The 18,757-nt window shown below is 34.1% G+C and overlaps 1 protein-coding gene across 1 annotated transcript in view; it reads left to right on the forward strand.

Annotated features, from left to right (window-relative positions):
- Positions 1-1,845: 1,845 nt before the first annotated feature.
- Positions 1,846-18,757, forward strand: part of LOC134529526 (thioredoxin reductase 1, cytoplasmic-like) — a 59,281-nt gene continuing 42,369 nt past the window's right edge. Inside the window, exons 1-3 of the mRNA XM_063363713.1 lie at positions 1,846-2,027; positions 12,783-12,843; positions 18,301-18,524. Coding sequence (XP_063219783.1) covers positions 1,944-2,027; positions 12,783-12,843; positions 18,301-18,524 — 369 coding nt within the window. The 5' untranslated portion in view covers positions 1,846-1,943. The remainder of the gene's footprint in view (positions 2,028-12,782; positions 12,844-18,300; positions 18,525-18,757) is intronic.

Below are 18,757 nucleotides of genomic sequence, written 5' to 3' on the forward strand. Positions count from 1 at the left end.
ATGTGTAGGGAAACATGTTGAATATACAATCTCAGAAACAGGATGGTAACAATTAAGGATATGATTCCAGAATAGCAACCAAATAACCAGCGTCATCTTTACCCCTCTTCATAAAACAAACTACGTAACCACAAAAAAAAAAATTTATTTTAAGAAATATATTAACACCAATGTCAAGTTATAATAAATGTTGATCAATGTCATAACCTACAAAAACGTACAAAAAATGACAAGTGACTTCAATTAAACTTTAGTAACCAATTGAGATTTTTGAAAAAATAAGTTTAGTTTCAAGTGACCTACTTGGAGGTATGTTATACGAAAAAATAAGCATAGAAAAAAACCAATCTTCACATAATTGGGCCCCTACTTAGAACCTGTCATAATAAATCCTCCATGTTAGTGAGGGCTGGGTTGTACATGAACTACAATTTAAATTTCAAATATATTACATTTGTTTCTGTGGTTGGCAGTGTCGAACAGTTTCTTAAATATTAACAAAACAAAAGTTATACTGGGAATTTTTCTTTACCTACTTAACATTAAATTGAATACGGACTATTCCATTGTTTCCGCAAAACACAATCCATTTTCCATGCTAAATATTACAATAAATGTGTCAAAATATCATGGGGCTGAACTATAGTGGCAGGCTAATATAGACTATGCACATTTATCTGTAAAAAGGTATACCTTTTCCGAAATTTTAAATAACTCTCAATTGTCCCGTTACATACAAATTTTGCACAATTATAATCGAGTGTGAAAATAACGGTATATGTTTTACCCATATGTATCTCGCAAACCTATCCTAAATTTCTGCCCTGCACATAGGCACATGTGGAAAGTATCATTAAAAACAAAAGTCACCAATAAAAATCCACATGTGACAAAAAGTTATATTCTCAAAGATCTTGATAAATATGTACATTGATTGTTTCGCAGAAGCTGCTAAATTAATGTCTACCAAATTACTCCCGCAACAATTGCCAAGAACTTGTACATAAAAGTTATCATTTTTGTAGTTACTATGAAATTGGAAATCTGTAAACATTTTTATAAATGTTTGTGTTTTCATAGTACTTTCCTCAAGAATTAAATTTTACATATGCAACATAGGATACAATTTTTCCCAGCACTAAATGTAATTTCTTTTCATAAAGGTCAATGGAATTTTTCATTTCTTGTCCGTAGGTATCGTCTATCAACAAGAGCAAAGAAATGAATACGAATGGAACTATTGGATCATTCCCCTTGAGCTAGGGTCGCAGACCGTGGCTCGCAAGCCGCATGCGGCTCTTTTCATAGGATATTACGGCTTTACAATTCACTGCTCTGCCAGAGCACAAAAACATGCCTAACCAAACCAAACGGCACAATCACAACGCATGTCCTCAACCTGCATGCCACTGCACTCGCCTCCCTCTCCATGCAAAGTCTGGCTTTAGTTTCATGTTTTATCAGTAGGTATATCTCCAACTGTGTAAATTAAATATTCCAAATGAAAAATAATTGTATGTTCGTAGATGCACGTTAATTCCAACTTACAAACACAAACAAACACACTACTATGACTACATGTGTCAAATATATAATTACAAGATTACTTATAACTTAAGTAAAACATAGTTTTGAATTTAAAAATAAAAATTATTAATATTTCTGTTAAAAGCTACTTATTTACGTTAATATGTAAAAATATAATTGTCAAAAGTCTCCAGTATGACCTAATATGTTACAACTAGCGATAGTTTCCGCTGGCACGGGAATAACAGAAACTACCAAAAAAAAGGCTACATAACATTGCAACCGATTCCTATACCAGTTTCCTCCCCATGGTTGTCTCTGACGAGATTTTTTGCATCATTAATCTGTGGCGTTGATCTGTGGATAGGACAATGTGTGGAGCTTCGGTATTTTGAATTGTTTGTGCTAATATTGTGATGTTTCGAAAAATTGTAGACAAATTCATTAATGATAATGGAATTTTTATTTTTAGTAAATCTTATTGTCCGTACTGTAAAAAGGTTAGTATAACTAATTTTCTGTAAATGTGATGATCGTGAGTTGAAACGTATTGTTGTAAATCAGTAGTTTAGAATTTTTACACTTTTAAGTAGCAATAAGCAATTAATGTTTTGTAAGGACATTTAAAGTAAAGGTTTTTATGTGTTTTAGCAATTTAATAGGTGCATAAAGAATTCAGAATAAAATGACTAGCATTGTTCGATATTTGTGTCGGACTGGACTATTGCACCGTTAATTTTATTAACTAATTAATGAACTTGTGTCTCGCATCGCGGATTTTCCGTAAATAAAATATAAAATTAGGAAAATTCTTTTTTAGAACATTAAAGGCATTTATCTATTTACCCCGAAAACTGCCTTTCTAAATTCGTGCGGGTTTATGAGAAATCACCGTTTATAGGTTACATTGAGTATTCAGTAGCGGATCCAGAGGGGGGGGCTAAGGGGCTCAAGCCCCCTCCAAAAGCATCTGGGTCCACTATTGTTTTAGTGTTTGCCTTGATAAAGCCTAGCCTCAGCTGGGTCAAGCCCCTCCCAAACCAAAATCCTGGATCCGAAACTGAGTTTATTGATGCAGCCGCCGCCATATTTTGCCTTCCCGTGTGAAAAGGTTTTTGTTTTGGAGAACTTGAGGGTAAATATGTATTGTACGGATTAGCGCCAAAAAAAATCGTACAAATATGAAATAACTTTCATTATATGCTATCTTACGTCCTCTTTTCAGAACCGCCTGCGGAGATAAAAAAATTCCAATTACTTTTGGAGATATCGAATTTTTTAATATTCATTTTTTGGCGATTTTTTTAAAAAAAATTTTTAAAAATCCGAAAATACCTTTATTCTGTGCTCTTTAACTTCCTCTTTTCATTAAACCCGGCGGAGATCAGAAATTCCAAATACTTTAGGAGATATGGAATTTTTTAATTTTCATGTTGTGCACTGATGCGGTGTTTAGCGGGAAGCCTACGATTCACACATCCTTCTGGACATACCCGAATACTCACGTTGGCAAGCCTTCTTTTCTTAAAATTAGCAAGAAGTAATTAAAAATACTTTAAAACATTGTAGATGGTTGGTTATATTAGGTAAGTATAGCTACATTAAAAAAAATTTAAAATCATTTTATGGTTGCTTAGCAAATAACATTTTAATATGTAGCTATCCAGCGCTAGGAAACCGTTTACATGATTTCACAGTATTTTTAATGTAGCTATCCTAACCAAATCAACCATCCACAATGTTTTGAAGTATTTATAATGTAGCTTACATAACCTAATTGACCATTAGTTTTCATAAGTTGCATATTTATTTACAATAAACAAACAAAAAAAAACAACCGAAGATGCACAATCGGGCGTTTGCCTCTCGTCTGTTGAAAGAAGGCTTGCCAACGTGAGTATTCGGGTATGTCCAGAAGGATGAGTGAATCGTAGGCTTCCCGCGTTTTCACCATTGTTGCTTGTTTACAAGTATTATTATTTTTTTTTTCGCGACGTAGTTGAACCACTACATCACGTAAAAAGAAAATTACGTGAGTTCCTACTGTTCATCCTTTTTCCCGGTTTGTTAGGTCAGGTCAGCTACATTATAAATACTTTAAAACTAAACAACCATTAAAATTAATTTTTATTATTTTTAATGTCCGTTCAGTTTCAAAGTATTTATACTGTAGCTGACCTGACCTAGTCTACCTTTGTCCCGTTTTGTTAGGTCAGATCAGTTACATAATAAATACTTAAAACTATACAAGTAAAATTAATTGATATTATTTTTAATTTCCGTTTATTTTGAAGTATTTATCATGTAACTAACCTTACCTAATGGAAAATTTCTGTTATTTAGGCATTCACGCACACACGGCAAAATATAAAATGGCGTCTGTTGAATGATTACATAGGGCTTGTATTGCAAAATAAGAACGGCGATATCTCCAAAAGTAATTGGAATTTTTAATCTCCGCAGGCGGTTTTGAAAAGAGGACGTAAAAGAGCATATAATGAAAGTTATTTCATATTTGTACGATTTCTTTTGGCGCTAATCCGTACAATACATATTTACCAACTTGAGTCAAATATTGAGAATGGTTGGTTAGGTTAACTAGATTAAAAAATTTGTTTTGGTGAACTCGAAGTCAAGGGTTTTAGAATGGTCGGTTAGGTTAGCTACATAAAAAAATACTTTAATACATTATGGACGGTTAGTTAGGTTAGTATGGCTACATTAAAAATACTTTCAAATATTTTAATGGTTTGCTTAGTAATTACCAATTTACGATGTAGCTTTACTGACCTAACTTCCCATTTACACAATTTCACAATATTTTTCATGTAGCTATACTAACCTAATAAACTGTCCATACATTTTTTAAGTATTTTGAATGTAGCTCGACTATACTCTAATTTTCCTTTACTTAAGTCTATGAAAGATGACATAAGCATCTCTAATGCACGTATTTATCCTGTAATATGTGCTATGCTGAGTTGCTCTTGCGAGCAACAAACTGCGGTAACCTTTGGTGAACTTTGGATGTATTTGGGCTTCAGAATGGACTTTCTGCACAACGTTGTAATACCTAAGCAATCATTGAAAATATTTTACAGTATTTTTAATGTAGCTATACTAACCTAACCAACTGTCCACAATATATTTAAGTATATTTAAAAGGGAGCTAACGTAATTTAAACTATCATTCTCACTGTGTAACAAATTTGTAATATTTATACGCTGACTCGGAATGGACTGTTGTGAATATTAGGTTTGCCGATTCTGTGAGTCTCCATGTATAAGAACATTAAAAATAATGGTGATGGCTGCATTAGTGCATAAGTATTATTACGAAAGCTATAAATGGTGATTTCTCAGAAACCAGTTGGAAAATACACTGTTTTCAAGGTAAATACAGGAATGTTTATAGTTAAAAAAAGGGGGGGGGGGGGGCGTTTTGTCTGTAAAGTTGGTTACGGACAATAATTTTACGTGATAACGTCCTTTATAAACAGTTGACAAAACAGTTCACATGTAGGTTGTGTGCTGCCGCGCTCTCTCTCCTACTCGGACGCATCGGCCGATGGAGTGAAAGAGAGATAGATGCGTCACAAGCCGAATGCTTATGCCGATCGTGCCTCTGTATCGCTTGTTCCGCGCTCTTGCTTGCACGCTCGGCTCAGGCGGAACGTGACAATGAGTCATGCTTTTTCGTGCGTGCAGCCGGCGTTCATTTATTTATAAGACTTTATCACGTCAAAAAGTATTTTCTGGATTTTATTATTAATTTTCAGAAAAGCCGCAATGTAAGAAAATTACGGAGAGCCTAGTTTTTTAAAAGATTCCCTTTGATATGTTTTAAATAGATTCTCTAAGAGGACTTTGTGATGAATAATTTATAGATAGATATGTTACACTTACTTACTTCCTCTCCCCCCCTCTTCCTTTCAGTCATCTCCTCAGATCCTTTGCAACTGTAACCCCCAGCATTCCATCCTTCAGCCCATTCCAGTCTCTCCCTGTCCTTCCAAGGAAAGCATGTCTTCCTCTTTCCATTCTCCCCCATTCCCTCTGGAGCTTTCGACCCATGATCTCTCCGTCCTCTATAACCACCTCTGTGCACCCAAGTTCCCAGCTGCCCCCAGACACACTCTTCCTTAATCACCTTATACAGTCTGACTAACCTTTCCACTGTTCTCTCCTGTAATGTTCCCCACGCCAACTTCTGAATTATTTCCATCAGGCTATTCAGACTATGCATTTCTCTCCTTATGCCCTTCCCTTCTCCTCCACATGTCATCACGCACCTTCTCCAGCTCCCTTACCTCAGTCACAAGGTACGGGTCCCAGATCACAGCTGCATGCTTCATCACTGGGCTGACCAATGTGGAGAATGCCTTCACCCTTACCATCCTCCCTGCTTCTTGTAGTTTACCAGTTATTTACCATTTTAATGAGTGATGAGGTTAGGTTACACATTACAAATACTGTGATATTGTGAGAATGGTTAGTTAGGTTATGTTTGCAGCATTAAAAATATTGTAAAATTGTTTGAATGATTGGTTAGGAATTACTAATATAAAACATTGTTTTAATATTTTACTGAACTAATAGTGCAACACACATTTTTCTCAACTAATTTTAATTTCTTCGCAAGCAATGATAATGAGACTAAAAGGTGAAATTTTTATAGTGTAATTTTTTATTTTTTGTATTTTACATTGCTATTGTTTGTGTTTAAAAATGTTTAAAGATTATAGTTTCTTTTAGGTGATCGATCACAACTAAAGTGAAAAGTTGGCTATAAAGTATGTATGTAATATGATGGTGCCGGTGTTTACGTTTGTACAAGCAATAAAATCAAAGTGAAATACAGCAATAAATGCTTTAGGTGTAGAAGAGTTGTGGGAAACTTCATTTTGTGTGACTCTTGTAACCACTGGTATCATTTTCAATGTGGTAACAGTAGTAAACACTTTGTTGATGATAATGTAGTGTGTTCATGCAATACAACTCGTAAATGGCTGACTTCCCAGTGGAAAAAAAAATTCTGTCCAACTATTTTAACAAACTACATGGTAATGCAGAAGAAAAATGCAGAAGAAAGCTGGAATTCAATGAAACAATTGATTGAGGAAATTGTGTTACTGAATAAGATAGTAAAAATTATCAGGGAAGATTTAAGTTAAACAAACCATGTTCTAGCAAAGAATAACCGTGAGCTGCGGTGACGGAACTTCAGAAATCACCATGCAGAGATTCCTCGTGGTTTCACTTTGGAAACTAAAAAAAAGTTTGAGTGTCCGCAGGGTGCAGGAGGAAGCAGTGTGGACAACAATGAACATAAAAATTTGATTCAAAGAACCAAATTGGAAAGAAGCAGGCCTTTCTACAAAAAAAAATTGGAAATTAAGTTGTGTTACTAGCAGACAGTCATGCTAAGGTGGGTGACCAACAAATCTGTTAGGTACAGGAGTTGTGAAACCAAGTGCTAATATGTATGTGGTAGGTAAAACCAGTGAAAAAGAACAAGCCGAATCAAGTTCAAATGACGTAGTATTAATAGGAGGAAGTAATGATGTCAGAAATAATGAGAGTACAAACATGGTCTCAGTTTGTGCCTTAGAAATCTAACTCACACCAGTGTAGTAATTTTAAATTTCCCACTTAGATAAGACTTGTATAATTGGTTGTGTATAAATAAAAAAAAACATATACTAATGTAACCTTGGACAAGATGGGCAAACATGTTTGCAATGTTAGTGTATGTGATGTAAGCAAACTACATAGAAGTTTGCATAATACCATTGAATATATATAATGTATAGAAGTCGTGAGGGGATACGATTTATTCCACCAGTTTTGAAATCCAAACTGTAGGTAGTTGGAAGCTCCCCCGCCAGACAGCTCTGCTTTCAAAAAGACGGCACTCGTGGTTACAGTCTCCCACGCTAGAGCACTGTAGCATCGCTTGTCTCAAGGTCACGCGCGTATTCTGTCTCTCATTCTTTTGTATTTTGTTTCCGTTGCTGTGTAGAGGGCCAGTGCATTGACAAGGCGGGAAGTTATGCTCGTCAAAAAGATGCGCAAATATTTTTAACACAAATGTATTTTGTATAAAGAACTGAAAGCAAAAAATAATTCCTTGAAATATTACACAATTACTTAAAAACGGCCACATAAATCATTAATTCATTGGTGTTAGATTCCAGATGGTGTAATAATTATTGCATTTTAATAAAAATTGGCCCATTTTAAAATAAAATAAATATTTTATTCGCCAAATTAATTCAAGTATCTCAAAGAATCCACTTTAATATGAATTCAACCAAATGTATGCAAAGCGGAAATTATAAAATACCAGCCACTGTTATCTAAATGGTTGATCAGTGTAAATCGTTGCACGAACTTAGTCATACATTCATAAAAACTTTAGTAAGCTATAACACAAGAAACTCGTTTTTATTGGGGGGGGGGGAAATTGTATGTTAAAGAAATAACTAAACAGAAAACATGTACATACATGTTATTTATGTTTGCATAGGTGCAGTGAATATTATGCTGCAGTGATAAATTAATATTTTACTAACATGGCTAGATCTAATAAAAAAATAGTAGAAAATTTTTAAAATATTTACTACCTATACTTTTCAGAAGTAAGGTTGGTTTGTAAATTCTCCTTCAGGAGCAATATACAACACAGTGCATTAAATCGCATTATAAGTATCATGAATTTTTTTTAATAAAGGGGTAGAAGTAAAATAAAAATACCACAAACAAATAATTATACATACTATCATATCATCTTTATAATTTTCAAATAATGAGGGCCCAGTAACTTTGAGTTAAGTTGGTGTATAAAACTCTTGCGAAAAAATTTCTCTCTATTCTAGAGCTGTTTGAAGAGTTTATTTACATGCACAACAAATTTCAATGTAAAAAAAGCTCCATAATCATCCTATCATAGTAGGTGACATTTTTGACAGGTCGTACAACGAAATTTGAGTCTTTGGCATTTGAATTATGTGAAGCATTAAGACTTTGTGAAGTAATAAACAAAACAAACACATATCCATGTAGTGCAAGACTAGGTTATCATGTAGGCTATTAATAATTTTTGTTTATTTTACAGTAAAATATTCAGCGGCCAAAGACAAGCCGTCGCAACAAATGTAATTAAAAGCCACCTTAAGTGAAACAGACTGTAGCTAAATGAGGTCCAGTAATTTCGAGTGAAATTGTAATCATGCAAGTTTGGTTTCCCATGTACCAAAGCTGTATTTACATTATATAATATGTGTAGGCACAATAAATTTTTATGTCACTTAAAAACTTAAAAAAAAAAAGTACAAAATAAATTTCAACGAATTATTTAATTCTAAATATCAGTATATAAAACTCTTCCATGGCGTATAAAAATTGTGTAACTATTACTTCCGAACATTCTTAACTATACGAAGCATGCACAATGCCATCTAATGACATTTAACAAAACTATTATTTTATTTTCCTTAGTTTATTTAGTTGAATGGAAATTTTTAAAAGATTTATGTAGACTCCACACTCTCAATTGAATAAGTTTACACTTTTTGTACTTACAAAACTGATAAATCTATAGAGTACAGTACAGAATAACATAAAATAAAGGTAATCAAACTATAACCTGAATTATATAATTATAAACAATGGTAAGTGTGTTATATATTCACCAAACCAAAGAATTTATAGTGTATTTAATTCAAAGTATTATATCATAGAGTATGAGTTTGTTTTAAGAAGTTAATTCAAAATCTATTGGACCGGATATTAAAAAAATCTTTCGCTGTTTTTTAAACTACATTTTTCCAGAGACATTTGAAATGTTTTTTTTTTTATTTGTTTTTTTTCCCGCAAGATACAGCGATATTTGTAACTAAAAATGTAGAAATAAAACGACGTTCACAGCCGAACTGTGATTGGTTCCTTTGGGTGGCCAATCAGGATGAGTCTCTTTAGTAGATGCTCAGTTTTATATGAATCCCTCGCCAGAACACCAGGCCTTCAGTTGCTAATCGCCCTCGAAGATTGCTGCCTCAGACATGCCAAAACGTCTGGCACGCCATCATTTCAACAGGCTTGGACTCAAGCCAGAAGCCAAGAATTACTTAATGATACCTATGATATATGTTTCTCTTCTTAGGCTAGTAAATTCTGCAAGTTGGCCTTTCATTTCCTTAAAGTTTGCTTCTAAGCAGCACGGCTTTCTTTCGAAGCTTGGCCTTGTCATATTTTCCTAGACGTATCATCAGTGTTTGGCAGTGTGGCAGGCTCATTATTCTTATCATTACTACCAAGCGATGCTGCTATTTCCGTGTCGAAAGACGTAGGATGTATTTCGGCATCATGCAGACAATTTTCTGATTTATGGCCATTTTGTGTTGCCTCTTCACATTCAGCAGTCTTGACTGTTCCTTCATTTTCAAGAATTTCTTCTGTACTGGCATTGGGCATATTAGGAATTGAAAAATAATTCAAAGAGTTCTTCAGTTCATTGTTGAATTGGTTGGTATCAAAATGATTGGCACATATTATGTAATGCGTTAATGAACTATCTGGAAGTACCAAAAGCTTGTCATTTCCACTCCACAAAATCAATTCCAGACATCTAAAATGAGGAAAAAAATATTTAAACTTATTATGTTGGTGTATGCACAAATTTCAATTTTAATTTTTAAACACGAATGACAGTTTTGTTGCATTATGTTTTGCTAATAAAATTTAATTTTAAACTTCATTAACAACAATTTTAGAATGCTGCAATGCATAAATAATTCTTCATACTGCACCATTTTTATAAGTTAACTGAAATAATCTCATTATTAAGTACTCTTTTTTTAAAACATTAACTAATGTAAAACATTAACTAATGTAAAATATTTCATTGTTTAGCAAACGACTTATACATGTGCAATCACTGACACGTATAGAGAGAGGTTTATAAATCAATGACTCGTTTGAAAATGTACGTGTTTGTTTCAGCATCTGTGAAAGGAATAGACCAGTCAAAATATGCTAAAATTTCACTCGTACATTAATTAAATCCGATGTTTCTGTTACACTTTACACGTATTTAGTAGTGTCCACGTAAAATTAAAATCATAAGTCCTGATGAATAGGAAGTGAACTAGAGTCAGAAACTGGAAAAAATTATGGGAAAAAAGGCATCAGTTTTTTTAAGAAATAGCTCGTAAATGATTAACACCCTAAAAGAAAACGTTTCATTTAAAATGAAAGAGCATTAAAAATCCTATAAAAAGTTCTAACTGATAAATAATGTCAAACAAAATTGGCAAGTTATATATAATTAACAACTGACATGTCCTTGTCTTTATCTGGAAAACAGAACATTGATGTGCCTCGTGAACTGATCCTCGTAATCTGACAACCCGTGTACGGACATTTCTTGCCCTTCAGAATGTTTGACATTATAAAATTATCAATGTGAAATAAAGTTGAAATAAGTATGTATTTAACTTTTTAATTACATCATATTTTAAACTCAACACTGACTAGACCTGATACAAAGTTCTTAGGAGCTAATTTTCATGTTACTAGGGTATACAATCCCTCCTTACAGTGATCCCAGTGACTGTCTTCTCCCGGGGTTTCATGGGTCTCAAAGGCAGTGGTAAGGAATACTTCTCTTCAAGGTCGCCCAACTGTGCTGATAACAGCTTCCCATATATGGGATGGTGAAGGGTGGTGGCATGACTTGGCTGGTTAACGTAGTACGTCCTAAGATCGCTAGGGGCGTATGCTGTTGATACCCAGCGATTGAAGCGATCGCTGCGACGGAGCTTCCTACTACAAAAATTCTACTGCGAAATCGGCCAGAAAATTTAACCTGGGCTCTCGACTTCTATACATTATATATATTCAATGATAATACTCATGCTCAACACCTAAATTCTAAATGGAAAGATGAGTTAGACACAGAATATGCACCAAAATAATGAGATAAAAAAATCAGCAAATGTTGTTAATATGCACCATCATGGTTACATAAAATAAAACTACAAATATTCTCCCACTTCCTGCCAGCCAAATTGTAAAAAATTCTCTGGGGAAACTATTATGTAGGCCTATGGCTATGACTGATCCTCACTTTGCTGTAGGGCATCAGTCCAAAACAAGCCTAGCAAAATGTATTGAGAAATCATCAATTTATAGAACATTTTCTTTAAATAGGCCTAATGAATTAGATGAAATTCACCCTTCTATTGTTGTAATAAGTAGCAACAAGATTAACAAAGCAAGAAATTCAATTGCAAATTATTATTTACATAATCTTAAACTACAAATTTGGTATCGTATACTATAATACGCAGTCCTTGAATGTTTGATGTTTGAAGTTATGTTAATTGAGAAAAAAACATGTTAAATTTGTGTGTATATGTGAACACATGAGTTCAAGCCTATTATTTGTATCACAGGTCAGCATGATTGTGGTGGTGTTTGTATTTTTTATAAATAAATCAGGTTTTGATTAGAGGTGACATAAATCAATTAGGTCAAGATAGTGATTTTGAAATAACAGCAATAAAATTAACAGTAGGCCTAAATGATAGTCCTAATATTATTATTTTCATAGTATAGTTTCTGATGGGAATATTGTATTTTTGTTGAGTAACTCTTAAAACTAGGACACTTAATTAGTAATGATGATAAACACTGCATTATTGCTGATGTCAGTATATATTAATATTGGTAAAAGTTGCATATCATGTATCCAAGTTGATCCCTTGATCTTGAAGACATTGATCCTGTGATACTTGATGCTTGCTGTTTTAATTTTGTACGACAAAAGATCCTGGACATAAAAAAACTTGTAATATAACAATATAAAGTTGAATACAAAAAAAATTCTACAAGACCTGACATAATTTGTTTGTATTGTGATAATCTAGTCTTTTTTTGTTCATAATTTTTTGACATACTAAATTAAAGCAGCAAGCTTCATATACCACAGGATCTATATATACATATATGATCACGCCATTTGGAAAGCACAGGCACCGACACGTGCAAGAATGTAACTAATCTTATTTTTCTATTGCTTTTGTTTTCATATAACACCTATATTTCTCTATTTTGTAAAAGGGTTGACATTTTGAAGATGTTTGCGTAAGCCCTACATTCAATTTTTTCAATGCTTAAATAAGTTTTTAGTTGTTAAAATTAAATATCTTGCTCTAATATGTCAAGTGAAATCATTTTGAATGTATTTTTAGGTGAAGGACCTATTCAGCGAATTGGCAGTTCAGTTTGGATCTGTGGAATTGGATCAAATTGGTATGATAATTATTTTTAATTGTTAAAAAAATGTTACAATACAACTTTAACTAGCATTATTTGCAGAATCTATCTGTAGGGTACAGTGCATAAGCATAGGCCCTGCTGTTTAAGGGCAATAGTTGGTAACATGTCCAATGAAGAACTGCCCAATTGTCATCAGTTATGTTCATTGTTGTGTTGATAACTGTGCATATATGTTAATTGAAGGTTGCTTTTGCAATCTAATCCTAATCATGTACCACTCTTGTGCGTGTGATTTGAACCTAAGACCCTTTGCACTGAAGTTAGTTGGTGCGCCAGCCAAATGTCATAGAGATCAGCACCAAACTAACCAGAATTATGAATCTTGTATCTAACGTGGAAAATTCAAAAGTTGAATTGTTAATTTGAACCATTTTTTCTATTCAGTTGGTAAATTTGTTAATGTTTTAATCATCTTAAATTTAATATACAAAACTTTTGAAAATTGTTTTTACTTGTTTTAAAAATATATAATACCATACAGGAATTTCTATAAAATTTTAGAATGAAATGATTGAGATTATGTTGAAAATAAGATAAAATCACTGGACATAAACGTGGAATATTCTGTGCGTGGAAGTAAATACTTTTTTAGTTTGGCAGTGAGAAGGACAATGGGTGGTTTGAATTTGAATTGAGTTCTGATTGCTTTAGCTCACGAAGTGGCCTTATAGGGAGGATTACAATCTTATGTGAAACATCGGCACAATTTCTACTGGGAAAGCCTGAATGTGCACGGAGTAATGGACTCTGTGGCATACAAACATATCTTCCCCCACCACCACCACCACCACCACCATGAAATACAGTAAAATACTTTTGTGCTGTTTCTTAATCTTGGAAGAATGTTATAAAGTTTCAGTATCATAACTGTCTGTGGGGATGTCACAAATTAATGAATAAGTAAAAATAAATATGTCGTCAGTGTTTGTTTACTTGTAATTTGAGCTCTACTGCAGTTATTTCAACAAAACAGTGCTTATAAATTAACATAAATTTTACTTTGATAGCCAAGTAATGGCACACATTACCATTGCATAAAGTCCTGTAGGTACTTAGCAATCTTCCAGCAACGTGTTTTTGTTGTTTGTTTTTGTAGGATTTCAGTTATATAGTGTAAATATAATAACGTTTCATAAAATAAGTACATATTACAAAATATGTTAGGCAATGAAAAATATTATTATATGGTTTAATGCATTATCATGGTTTGTTACAAAGCTGAATACAAGCATTAATAAAGTGTACAGCAACTAATGTAAAATAAATGTTGCATTGTTAAGTTGATACGTGAAATAGAAAAAAAAACTAATTATGCAAACATAAAATCAATAAATTAGGGTTTGGAAAACTACTTAAAGATTCATTTGTGTTTGCTTGTTCAAACCTGCATAGTTTTCCCATCTTAGTAGCTTCGTTGCCTATAGATGTAGCATGTGTGTTGTACACCTATCCCTCATTTAGCACATCTTCAGATTGCGCGGATTCATTTAGCGCGATGTTAATTTTACTGCTCCATTCTTAAATAGCACGTCTGTAAATTTCAGTTAGCACGAAATTTCGGCAGGCAAACTAAATATTCGAACACGACGCCACAAAGTCTGTTTCAACTTCTGTAAACAACAGATGTGCCGTGGGATACAGTTAGCCAAACAAGGGGGGAAGAGATGCAAGCACAGGTCTGACTATGCTATCGGCTGTTGTACAAACATCAGCTATGGCAAGTTAAATTGCGGCTATGGAATGTAAAGGACCAAATGTTTTTACGTCAGTGTGTATGCCACCGTGCTGTACCGTTGTCGCCTGGCCACAAACCGGGCCGTGAACTCAGTCTAGCCGGTTGCAGGGAATTCACTCAAAAAAAGCAACGTCTGCCCATTCCCACAAGCTCTTCCTCACACTATCTGGAACATTTTGTCCCCCATGAACAAATAACCTCAGCTTGTGCAGGAGGTTAAGTGCTTTGGAGTAAGTTGCCATGGAAGTATAATCACCTTCTTAGCCAATATCATTATATTAAATAGCTATAAACTTAAAATTTCTTCATTAATAAATAATATTTTTACACTTGTTTATCTTGCAACAAATTACATTATGCAACATGACTTTCTATGGTTCTCTGATCTTAGGTGTTCCTTAAATTATTTTTTTGCGCTGATTCCAGATCTGCGATCCGTTTTTTTCCTATCATGTACCTACAGTTTTTTTGGCACATTGAGGAAACTCATTTTTTATATATAAGTAAATGCAAAGGGAATTTTCATTGCGAAGGGGAAATTTTATTTTGGTAAGAGGGAATAGTTTGCAACACGTGTTACACCTAACTGGGTTTAGGAGGTAAACAGTAATTCATTGTTTACATGCTGTAGTATGAGGTTATATTTTAGAAATTAGTTCCAGTAAGTGTTTTAAAAACCCAAACATGTTGTGTTATATTTGTGGTAGTTATGTATCTGCTAAGTAAAGATAAGACATCAGTAGTTTTGTGAGAAATATCTATTATGTTTACTTCGGCATAAATCTTGGTGATCAAGACAAAAACTGGGCACCGCACATGGTATGTCGTACATGTGTCGAGGGACTGAGACTGTGGAAAAATGGTGCAAAAAAATCAATGCCCTTTGCAATTCCGATGGTTTGGAGGGAGCCACCAAATAATATTAATGACTCTGCACATAAATCTTCTATGGTTTGTGGCTCACATGGTAGAACTGCATCATCAACTCAGACATAATCTTCAAAAGTGCATGTAAAATTCAGTTGCTCTTGAATAGTTTTCCAATTTGCACTGCATTTAGAAGCACCTGCAATTGGTTCACTGTCCTCAAATGATTCTTCAGGGAAAATATCGTCAACTTGCTGAACACTAAAGCCTGCTTTTCTGAAACAATTGCTAATGGTGGTTGATTTGAGCATTTCCCATGAAGCAGCAAGTAAATGCATGGTGTCCAGATGTTCATCTTGTAACTAATAGTTTTGGTACTTTTCATCCTTGTTATTAGTAGTAACACAAGGCGCTTATGAAAATGCTGTTTCAGAATTTTTATAATTCCCTGGTCCATGTGTTGTAGCCTGAATATTGAATTTGGCTGAAAATTTCTATATGGATAATTCTAATGTTGGATATTTCCTTGGAATGAGCATGGCAGTAATCCATGAAAACCAAAATCTTCATATTTTTTGCCCCATCATTCACATATTTTTAAAAAAAATTCAAAAAACTTTATCTCGAAGGCATGAATTAGCTTATTCACAAAATAGCACATTTGATAAAATATATAAACCATAACAGATAAATCTTTAAAAGCCTTTACTGAAACTTAAACTAAAAAGGTTAAACTAAAGTCCAAAATACTTTAAGAAAAAAATTACGGCTGCTTATTACAAAAAGGTTTTAACTGAGAAATATGAGCTTTCTCTTAAATTATTAGCCACCTGCTCCAAAAGTACTGTAACTGACTTCAAAAATCTTGTTATTTTATAAGGGCCCCCCAAAGGCATCTTTTAATTTGGTGGTTTGAAATTTTGCTTTATAACTTGAAACAATATTGGTGATACAACACCACCTGGCCCACCAGGAAGGGGTTTGGTGACATACCTTTGTTATACTGGGTACTAAATTTCTGCCTAGCATTATCTAGGTTTTCCTGCTACTTCTGTTCACACTTGCTGTAACTTCCTAAGGGTTGTGAACTTGCAAATTTTCTGACCCAATACTTTCTGGGGTTAATAAGGCAGAACTATGCTTAGTCATATTGAAGGCCATGTTTAGTAATAGGAGGGACACGTCCCGTTTCCTCTGTTCACGTTGTACTGAAATTTTTATATTTTTATTTGCATGTTCAACCAGATTAGGGTTTGGATAATAGGAACTGGTGTTGATATGTTTTATCCCTCAACTAAGACACATCTTTTGAAAACTCTGGTTGTTAAAATAACTAGAGTTATCCGTTGTTCCAGCCCATCATACAAACTCCAAACTTTTTCTACCAGTGCCTTTATTACCTGCCCGCTTTTCATACATCCCATAGCTAAAAAAAATACTAAATCTATCAACTAGTACTAAAAAGCAATTATTTCATACTAGGGACCTTGGCAAAGGACCAAAAACATCAACACATGCTCCCACGGTTGCATGAACTTATCCACCATTTAACCCCCCTCCTAATTTTGGTGTTCTTCTGTTTTATTTTTATTCAAACAATTGACAGCACTCACACCCTTTTACATATCACTTTACATCTTGCCTTATACTGGGCCAATAAAACTTTTCTGAAATTTTATCAAACATTTTTTCCACTCCTCCGTGGACCCAAGTTGGTAGTCAAAAGCAAAATACTCTTCAATTCAAAAATTTATTGGAAGTTCGAACTGAAATAAATTAATAATTTTTACATTAAGTGAATCCACAAGTACATCAGTTTGTGTTATTCTTTCTGAATTTTCAGGTGAAATATATTAATGATACCAGGTTAAAAGTATACAGAAATAAGTTGAGCTTAGGAATCTGGTTGGTTTGAAGTACATAAAGTGTTAGTCACTATGTACCTATCTAATATTTGTTCTATTAAAAGTTTGTAAACCTAAATTTAAAATAGCTCTAATTTCATAATACAATTTTGAAAGTTTACAATAGGTATTCAAACAATCTTGAAAATCATTTTTACCAAAAATAGTTACTGCCCCATTTCTCTTTACTGTCATGCAGACATTATAAATGGAATATACCTAGGTATTTGTACTTAATTAAACATCAAGTGAGACCAATAATTCGAACTGGAAAAGAATTAGTAATTTGATTTAATAATACAAGATAATTCACATCTCACTATTTCTATTAAAGTTCATAGTCTTGTACCAGCATCAGTTAGCTAAGTCATACTTCAGCAGCAGCAGAAGCTGTATATAGACAGTTTGTGCTTTTATAAACACACTCATAACCTTAACTATTTTCCTGCTACGCTGCATTAATACTTTCAAGTTTCTCCATCAAAACTAGTTGGGCACACACCAATTTGTTGGTTTCACAGTATGGCTGATGGTGTTTTCACCAGGTGGTTTGTGTGGTTGCCCACACTGGTTCAGACAGCTCAGCATAGTTGGTTTCATCGTATACATGCCTAGGCAAAGTCAAACCTGGATTTTTTGCCATTGAGATATCTGGCTCATTCATTCTGTTAATGCTCCACTCTCATTTCATCATATCGCCTCTCACCGTACCTAATGACCTTGATGTCAGCGAGATGCTCAGCCCCAATTCTTTTGTTCATTCAGTGTAGGCTCATCTTGTTTGCCTTCAGAAAATTATATACAACAGTCCAAGTTAGCATTCATAGTGAAGAGCTTGCGTTTTACAACCAGAATATTTATAGGTAAGGTATTTTTGTATTTGAAATCACCATCTAAAGGAAGTTGAAATAATTGTGTTTTCAGAAAATGGTAACGAAATCCAAGCAGCCCTGTACGAGAAGAGTAAACAGAAAACTGTTCCTAATGTGTATATTAGTGGTCGCCACATGGGAGGCTGCAGCGATGTGGTAGAAGCTCAGGCCTCAGGATTGTTGCAAGATCTTCTTGACGCTCTTCGCATTGGCCAGAAGTATGAGTACGACCTGGTGGTGCTGGGAGGTGGCTCAGGTGGACTGGCAGCTGCTCAGGTAATCTAAAGACAGGATTGCTCTCAGCAACTACCCATTAGTTTTTTATAGTGTGTTCTAGCTAATTTTGACACTTGTGAATGCTTGCTAAGTATCGATTGTGATGATTCTTACCAGTTCCTCGGCCATAACTGTGGTATAGTCCTGCCACCCGCTCCCTCTGCATGCACGTTATTTCCCAACACTAAACAAAGGTTTCTTCCACAATGACGCTGAAACATAAAAACTTAAAC

The sequence above is a fragment of the Bacillus rossius genome, chromosome 2, assembly GCF_032445375.1.
Source record: "Bacillus rossius redtenbacheri isolate Brsri chromosome 2, Brsri_v3, whole genome shotgun sequence".
Classification (NCBI taxonomy): Eukaryota; Metazoa; Arthropoda; class Insecta; order Phasmatodea; family Bacillidae; genus Bacillus; species Bacillus rossius.